General features: G+C 46.4%; 1 protein-coding gene across 1 annotated transcript; it reads left to right on the top strand.

Annotated features, from left to right (window-relative positions):
* Positions 1-590: 590 nt before the first annotated feature.
* On the top strand, positions 591-4,206 carry PROP1 (PROP paired-like homeobox 1). Its single transcript, XM_049707716.1, has 4 exons — positions 591-1,061; positions 2,244-2,476; positions 3,209-3,568; positions 4,112-4,206. The coding sequence occupies exons 1-3, from the start codon at positions 953-955 to the stop codon at positions 3,545-3,547; spliced, it is 681 nt and encodes a 226-aa protein (XP_049563673.1). The 5' UTR covers positions 591-952; the 3' UTR covers positions 3,548-3,568; positions 4,112-4,206.
* Positions 4,207-8,047: the final 3,841 nt, after the last annotated feature.

Here is an 8,047-nt window from a genome sequence, read left to right as displayed (position 1 = left end):
CTGAATAGCTGGGTGACCTTGGAAGGTCATGGAGTCCTGGGGGATTCTGGGTGAATGAGAAGGTGACATTTCGGAGAGGAAAGCAGAAAGTACTTGAGAACTGTGGTGTCCAGGAGACTCATCCTATGGTTCAGGTTGTCCTGACGGGGTGTCCAGTGTATTCTGAGAATCAGGATATCTATGAGGGGCCAGAATGTACTTGTGTTTTTTAGTTTTTTAGTTTCCTGGAAAGAAGTTTTTGGGAATCACCCACATACCGAGACACAAGGCAGGCCCTACTCCTGGTCTCCATTTGCACACCCTCTCCTTCTCCTCTCATGATGAGGTTCTGAGGAGGGGTCTCAAGAGGAATGTATTTTCTCTTCCTTCCCCTGCCTGCTCCCAGGAGGCGATTTAACAGGACAAAAGAATTTGGTCCTCTGGGAATATGAGCTCTTGGCCCCAGTCCCTGGACCCTCCAACAGAGCACCTTCCTTCATCCGGCTTGTGATCCTCCCCTGATGATGAGGGCTCTGGTGACCAGGCAATGATTGGATGGGCCCACAGGGGTGAGGAACAGGTCACTCCTCCAAGGCTCAGGGAGAAAGAGTTAGTGTGGGATTGCAAGCTGGGAAAGTAGGCAGCTGAGAGCAAAAGGAGAGAACAGCATCCCAGAGAGAAGGGGCAGGGGGAGAAAAGTGGAGACTAAGAGAAACAGGGTGAGGACAAGGCAGAATGAGATGATAAGCAAAGGAATGGGGAATTAGAAATAGAAATAAAAGTTAGAAAAAGGAGAGAGGGGGAAAAAGTTCTATCTATAGCTACACAGGGAGAGAGATTCAGAGAGAGGTATAGACAGGGGGAAAACAGTGATATACAAGGCATAGAGGGGAACAGAACCAGAGAAAGACTGATCCAAAATCAGAGACTCAGGGACACGAGACTGGGCTGTCTTTGGTCTTTGTTGTGAGCCATGGATGCAGAAGGGAAGAGTGAGCAGGGTAAACAAAAAAAGGGGCGAGTTTGCAGCACTCTCTGGCCCGAGGGCTACGCAGCCGTTGGGACTTCGACCTCCACGGTGGGTGAGTGAATCTCTGGGGTGGTCCTGAGGAAGCAGCAGGTGTGCATTCTCCATGCCCAGGCTCCATGGGCCAATGGTTCGCCACGAGGAGAGTGAAGAGGAGAAATAAAAAAACAGAATCCTAGAATGTTTAAAACAAGGGAGTCTTAGAATACATGGGGTGATACAACTCCTTTGCTTTACAGAGTGGCACACTGAGGCCCTGACTGATGAGGAAGGGGCAGAGGCAGAGCTGAAATCTGTCTCCTCACTCCTGACCTCAGTTTGCCCACTGCACTGTTTTCTCCAAGGAAGAGATTTGGAGGGTCCAGGGCTTTGGATCCGAGGAGAGCAGGGGGCTAAGGTGGGCAGTGAGCACTGGGTAGGGACTACTCACTGGGTCCCCATGGGGATGGGATCCTCCAGATATCTTTTCTCTGTGTGTGCCTCCCAGGTGTTTCCTTTTGCTCCTGTTCTCTATTCCCTAGCTGGCTCTCAGACTAATTAGTGTGGGGGCTTAGTGAGCCTGTAGGGAGAAGAGGCAAGCCTTTCCCACGAGCTCAGGTTCCTGCAGCCTGGTGGCCAGGCCAGGACTGGGATAGGGGAGAAGATGAAATGTATGTGTGAGGAGGGTGTGTCTGAGTAGAAGAGTGAGGAATGTTTCATCTTCCCAGGTGGAGGGAATAGGACAATGGGAACAATATAAAGGTTTAAGTTGCATGTGAACCATGAGAGCAGGGAGCAACTAATAGGGGTCTTAGACAGAGACCTGGGCAGTTTGTTAGGTTGTCAGAGTGAATAGGAGATCCACAAGGTGAGACCCAAGAAGGTGGTATGTGTGCTGAGAGAGGTGAAAGGCTATGGAGGGGCATGCCTTACATGGGGATGCATCCGGGGGTGTGTAATAGCTAGTGGGCACAAGGTGCAGAAGTGAGGCAGAGGGAGCGTGAGTGCTCAGGACAAGTGAGTCTGAGGGGCGGACTTCATGTCGAGAGGGCAGCATGGGTTAGGGGACTCAGAAGTGAAGCAGGGCCAAGGCTGAGCTGGATTCAGCTAATTCTGAAAGCTGAAGAATTTCTGGTCAGGGCAGAGTGTATGAGCAACACACTGGGTCCTAGTAGAATCTGGGGGTTCCAGCATATGTGGTCTGGGATGGATGGGTGGTCCATGCGGCAGCAAACTCTCCCTCCCCCCTCCTTCTCAGACATGAGCACTCAGCCCTACAGGAACCTCTCTGGTGTAAGAGTGGGGAGACCAAGTCTTTGCTCGCAAGGAGAACAGAGGGGTCGCCCACACTCCCGGCGCCGCCACCGCACCACCTTCAGTCCAGCGCACTTGGAACAGCTGGAGTCAGCTTTTGGGAGGGACCAGTACCCTGACATTTGGGCCCGAGAAGGCCTCGCCCGGGACACAGGCCTCAGCGAGGCCAGAATCCAGGTGATGGCCCAGGATCCTCCCCCTACCATCCCCTGAAGAAATGCAGATTCGGTGATTGGCAACTACTGGGGCATAAATTCTCAGGGCACTATAACCCTAACCCAAATGTTCACCAGAACAGAGTCTTACCCAAGAGTCAGCATAACCTCATCTACATCAGGAATGTCACTTGAGTTTAACCTTGGAGCTAACCTAATCTAACTTGAATTTCAATATCAAACCCCAGCCTTAACAGTGATGTGAACTCCAACAGAAATTCAATCCTAACTATTCACACACGTATGCAACCTTGTCCCTAACCATGGCCTTGAAACTCAACCTGATGCTCAATTCTAACCATAGAGTTAGTTAATCTTAAGAATAAACTGTACCCTAAATCTAACCTGGTCTGTAACAATTAAACTCATCCATAGTCTTAGTCTCTAATAACCCTAGCGGAAATTTCCCATTCTCTGTGGAGGTGAAATGCCACTGTGTCATGTTTATCTCTTTCTTTTTACAAGTTGACATTTCTTACTCACCCAAAGTTGTAGCAGGGCAAATTTAGACATGGAATGGGGGAATGGTGTGGGTCTTGCTTTGTCACTAGTCCTGGTTCAACTATGCCTTCTGCAAGAGCTTTACTTCCTCTGGGGATGTGGGGGAGTCTTATGCCCTATACGTCTGTAGCCGCATATGACAATGCCACCTATTTGAGAGAGAGGCTCTGATGTGGCTATTCTCCCTCCTCAGGTCTGGTTCCAGAACCGCAGAGCTAAGCAGCGGAAACAAGAGAGGTCACTGCTCCAGCCACTGGCCCATCTGTCTCCTGCCACCTTCTCCGGTTTCTTGCCTGAGCGCCCTGCTTGCCCCTACTCCTACCCAACACCACCTCCCTCAATGACCTGCTTCCCTCACCCCTACAACCATGCCCTTCCCTCTCAGCCCTCTAGTGGTGGTTCCTTTGCTCGACCCCACCAGTCTGAAGACTGGTACCCCACCCTGCACCCAACTCCTGCTGGTCATCTGCCCTGCCCTCCACCCCCACCCATGCTTCCCCTCAGCCTTGAGCCACCAAAGTCCTGGAACTAAAGTTAAACAAGTACTGATAAGGTAATTTCCCAGCCTGTGGCCCTCACAAAACAGAGAAAACTGGGTGGTTTCCTTTCCTTCTAAGGGTGAAGTAGAAATATGGTGAGGGACAGCTCAGAGACTGGGAATGTTAAAATGGGAGCTCATGATGAAGGCTCACTGTGCTGATTAACTGAGTGAATTTAAGGAGGTGAAACTACTGGAAGATATAGGTAAAAAGCCCCAGTGGAGGTGACTGGTGGAAAAGTGGCATTGAGGGAAGCAGTGGTTGCTGCTGGTGGATGGAAATGGTTGAAGGGGATAGAACTTTTGGGACTTCACTCATTGAGATCACAGTTGAGGACCTTCACCCCATTGTTTCTAGCTGATTTCAATAAGGCTTTTTATTTAAAGTCTACCTATACAACCCTTCCCCATCACCACCATCTGAATCCATCATTAAGTTTTGTTTGCTCTATCTTGGAAATAGCTCTTGAATTTATTCCTCTCCTTTCTGTTCCAGCAGACACTTTGCTTTTTCTGGCCTCACGTTTTCTGATTAATTCTCCTCCTTGGTTCCCTTAGCTCCAGCCTTTCCCATTTCCAACAGGCTTTGTAAATCTGATCATCAAATATTAGCTCTCCAGTGTCTTATAAGCAATAAATAAATAATACCTGATTTGCTAAGCCTGTAAGAGTCTTCAATGTTACCTTCAATATAACTTTTAAGTCATTTGCATGTGGTTTTGTTATTGAGCAAGGGCTCCTGTGACTGCAGCACAGAAAGCCAAACTCTGACAGCCGATGTTTGCAGTAAAGTAAGGGTTTATTGCAGGGCACCAAGCAAGGGAGTGGGAGACAAGCCTCAGATCTGCTCCAACCTGGCCTTTGAGTTGGGAGTGTTTTTAAAGAAGAAGAAAAAAGAAGTTGGAATTAATCATCGTCTTGTGACATCTCTTAAGCACAGTTGTAGAAGTCAGGATGTTTCCAGTTTACAATTCTCTAGCCACCTGGGGGATCTGTGAGCTCTTCCTGCTCTGGAGAAACATCCTGAGTTTGTGTGTTAATGATGATATCTACAACAGCAATTTTAGTACATTAATGATGTTATAGACAATAGCAATTTTAGTCATCTGATTCTGTTTGATTAGTGTTCAGTTAACACGTGATTGAGGTCAGAAGAGGCAAACAAGGGAATAAAGTTTTGAGTAGAGAGCTTAATCATAAACTCACAAAGGGAACTAAATTTTAGAGGGGCTCAGTTTCAGTTTGTGATAGAGAAGAAATATTTTGATTAAATACAAACATTTCCAAGAGCAATCCGTGAGTCTTGAGGTTCATAAGAGGTCATTCCCAGGAAAGAACCTGCTGTGAAGTGCCTTAGTCTGAGCTCTCCTAACAGAAACATGCTGTGGCCTAGTTGGTTTGCCATTTATATACCATATTTCTTATAATGTACTTATTTTACTCATAATTTACTTATTTATATGTAGGTCTACCTCATTTATGAGCAGATACATAGAATTCTGAGTAAACAAGCCTCTAGGGATTTTATTTGCAGTTTTTTTTATGTATTATATTTTAAAAGTCTGGAATTGAAACCTCTGTGATGCACAATTACATTTCCATATAATTATCCCCTTGTGCCAGACTGCCTTCCTGAAAGATAATACTGGTTTGCATGCCTCCCAAAATGTCAGTGTCAGTTTCAGCACATCCTTATCGACATTGATCATTTTGGACAATTTTTTAACTGAGAGTGATGTCTCCTAGTTGGTTATTTTTTCAGTTTTCATTTACTCGATTGCTAGTGAAAGTTTAAAAGTTTCATGTTTATTGGCAGTTTACATTTTTTTCTCCTCTGCATTGCTTTTCTGAGTTGTGTATTGATCTAGTCATCTCTTATTAGTGCTTGAGGAACCCCAAGTGAGAAATCTCCCCTTAATTTTACTGGCTTCACCCATGTTTTCCTCATTATTTGGATCAAAATATTATGCCATGAATCATCTTAAATTTATTTTAGTTTGTGCAGTAAATTAGTCATCCAATTTCCCCTCAATCAGCTAGCTGGTTTTTCCAATATAATTTATTTAACAGTCTAACATTGATTTGTAACAACATTTTTCCACACTAAGATCTCATATGGGACAGTTGTAGACTCCTAATTCTTTCCCACCAATTAGCTTCTCTAGTCTGATATCAGTGTAGCTTGTTATTTTTTTCCAGATTTCTCTTATGTTCCTCAGGAAACATCTTGGTATTTTTTTATGAAACAAATCTTAATAAGAGTTTTATAAATTACAAAAGTTATATAGTGTCTTTGTAACAGTCAACCCAAAAGATTTATATACATATAAGACATATATAGATGAATATATATTATACATGAATATATATTTATACATATTAACCTGGATTAATCACAAAACCCCATGTTAAGCAAATTCACCTCAACATGAGATAAACAACATTAGTAGTGTGTATCTGTCCACAACTTATTATGCTCATAGAAAAATACAGGCATACACATAGAACAGGGAAGAACAAAATCTGACCCCATGTTGGATCTGTTTCTTTTACTTTAACCTTTGCTCTCCATTACTTTTTGTTACTATAATCACTAAAAGGCAGTTGTCTATAGCTATAGGCATATGTAATGGCCTCCCTCGGGGAACCCTGCCCCTCTGCCTGAATATTAAACTAAAGTGCCTTTGTTCAGCTCACAGGGAAACACCCTGACCCTGCCCAACTGTGAATGGCTGCAGAAAAGAAGAAATTAACACAGCCCCTCCCTGTGGATGGCCAAAAACCAGGAGATATTTTGCAAGACTTATGGCCTTTTACTTTACTTCCTCACCTCTACCCTCTCTCTGTTCTATAAAAAAACCTAGCATCCAGACCCTGATAAGATGTTACTCTAGGACATTAGTCTGCCATCTTCTCAGAAACCTGCTTTCCAAATAAAGTTACCATTCCTTGGCTCAACACCTCGTCTCCTGATTTATTTGCCTGTTATGTGGCAAGCAGAGAAAGTTTGGACTCAGTAACACATACACTAATATTTTTTCCTTTTTAAAAATAAAATTGAGAATCAAGGGACTGAGTCTCTTCTAAACCAATAGTAAAATATACCAGCTCTATTCATTAAATAAACTACCTTATTCATTGAATCAAATTGCTACGTTTATCATATATCAAAGTAATTTGTGTGAGGTTTAAAAATCTATTCTTGGTTCTCTATTTGAGGGTTGGTTCTCCCACTAGCTTTTTAGGATCACGCAGGCAGCGGCACACACCCGGGGTACCCCTTGGCCTCATCACACCTGGTGGTGAGCTGGCACATGTGAGGTCAAGTTCTCTGTGCCCTTCACTCCAGTCTTCTTAGCCCTTCTCAGCCTCCTGTCCTGCTGCTCGGCCTGCGGACCCACTACGGAGGAGGAAGGGGTGCGAGCGAAGGAAGGAAGGCAGAGGGTGTTTCCGCACTACTGGCCCCCCTCTCGCTGTCAGCCTGCACGGGTCCTGGTGCCTATAGTGCCAACGACTGAACTGAGGGGTTGAGACCGCTGAGGTTAACAAGGCATCTCAGCGTCCCTGCGGGTCTTAGAAAGCCCAAGAGGCAGGGCAAGGCGTACCTCGACTCTTTGGGTTCCCCTGTCCTTCCTTCTAGGGATTAGAGATACCCTTACAGTTCAAACTGGCAGAAGATTGGAATCTTTGCCCCGAATGGGGTTGAAAAAGAAAAATAACTGCCTTTGAGGCAGCAATATCCCTTCACTCATACCCGCCAACCAAAGGAGAAATGCAGCCAAGTGAGGGTAGAGAAGTCACGAATTCTTTGCGTTGGGAAATCTAAATCCCTGGTTTTTCAGGGAGATCCATTCCCAGCAGGATCCAAATCCGAGTTCAGAAAACGAAATGACTTGGAGTCCGAAATGAGTGCGCAGGGCGTAAGGGGCAGGAGCTCTGGGGTGGCGTAGCGGGGCGCACTGCTCCAGGCGACTTTGGAAACAATTAGGGCGCTCCTGCAAGCTACTGAAGACCGCGGGGCTGAACCACGGAGTTTTCGGGCGCTCCTAGAAGGCTGGGAGGTGCGGTCCCGGAGACCTTACTGGTCTGGGCTGGGAATGGGCGGGGCATGCTCGTCGCAATGAAAACAACCAGACCTAAGAAAGCGGAGGAGTTAAAACATTCAGCTCCTGTGAGAAACCACTCCCAGACACCTGGGGACTCGAGGCCTGGGCCGCTTCTAGCTCTACCAGCCTTACCTTCCCGGGAGCTCGAGCAACGCGTTTCTAAGTGCTTCAGACACTTCTCGGTCCCGGGGTCTGGCTCTTCTCCAGCCCTCGGGATGTCTGCCCAATGCAAACGACACCTGGTCCCTTCACGGTCGCAGGACAAGTTCTCTAGGTTCTGAGCTCTCGGCCTTAAGGGTCTCCGGGCATCCATACCGGGGGCTCCTGGCTCCCGAGATTGGCGGGAGAACACGTGAAGACCCCGGCCCACTGCCTGACTGGCGTCCGC

The sequence above is a fragment of the Orcinus orca genome, chromosome 3, assembly GCF_937001465.1.
Source record: "Orcinus orca chromosome 3, mOrcOrc1.1, whole genome shotgun sequence".
Taxonomy (NCBI): Eukaryota; Metazoa; Chordata; class Mammalia; order Artiodactyla; family Delphinidae; genus Orcinus; species Orcinus orca.
Note: the sequence above shows the minus strand (reverse complement) of the source record. Positions and strands in the feature narration are given on the sequence as shown.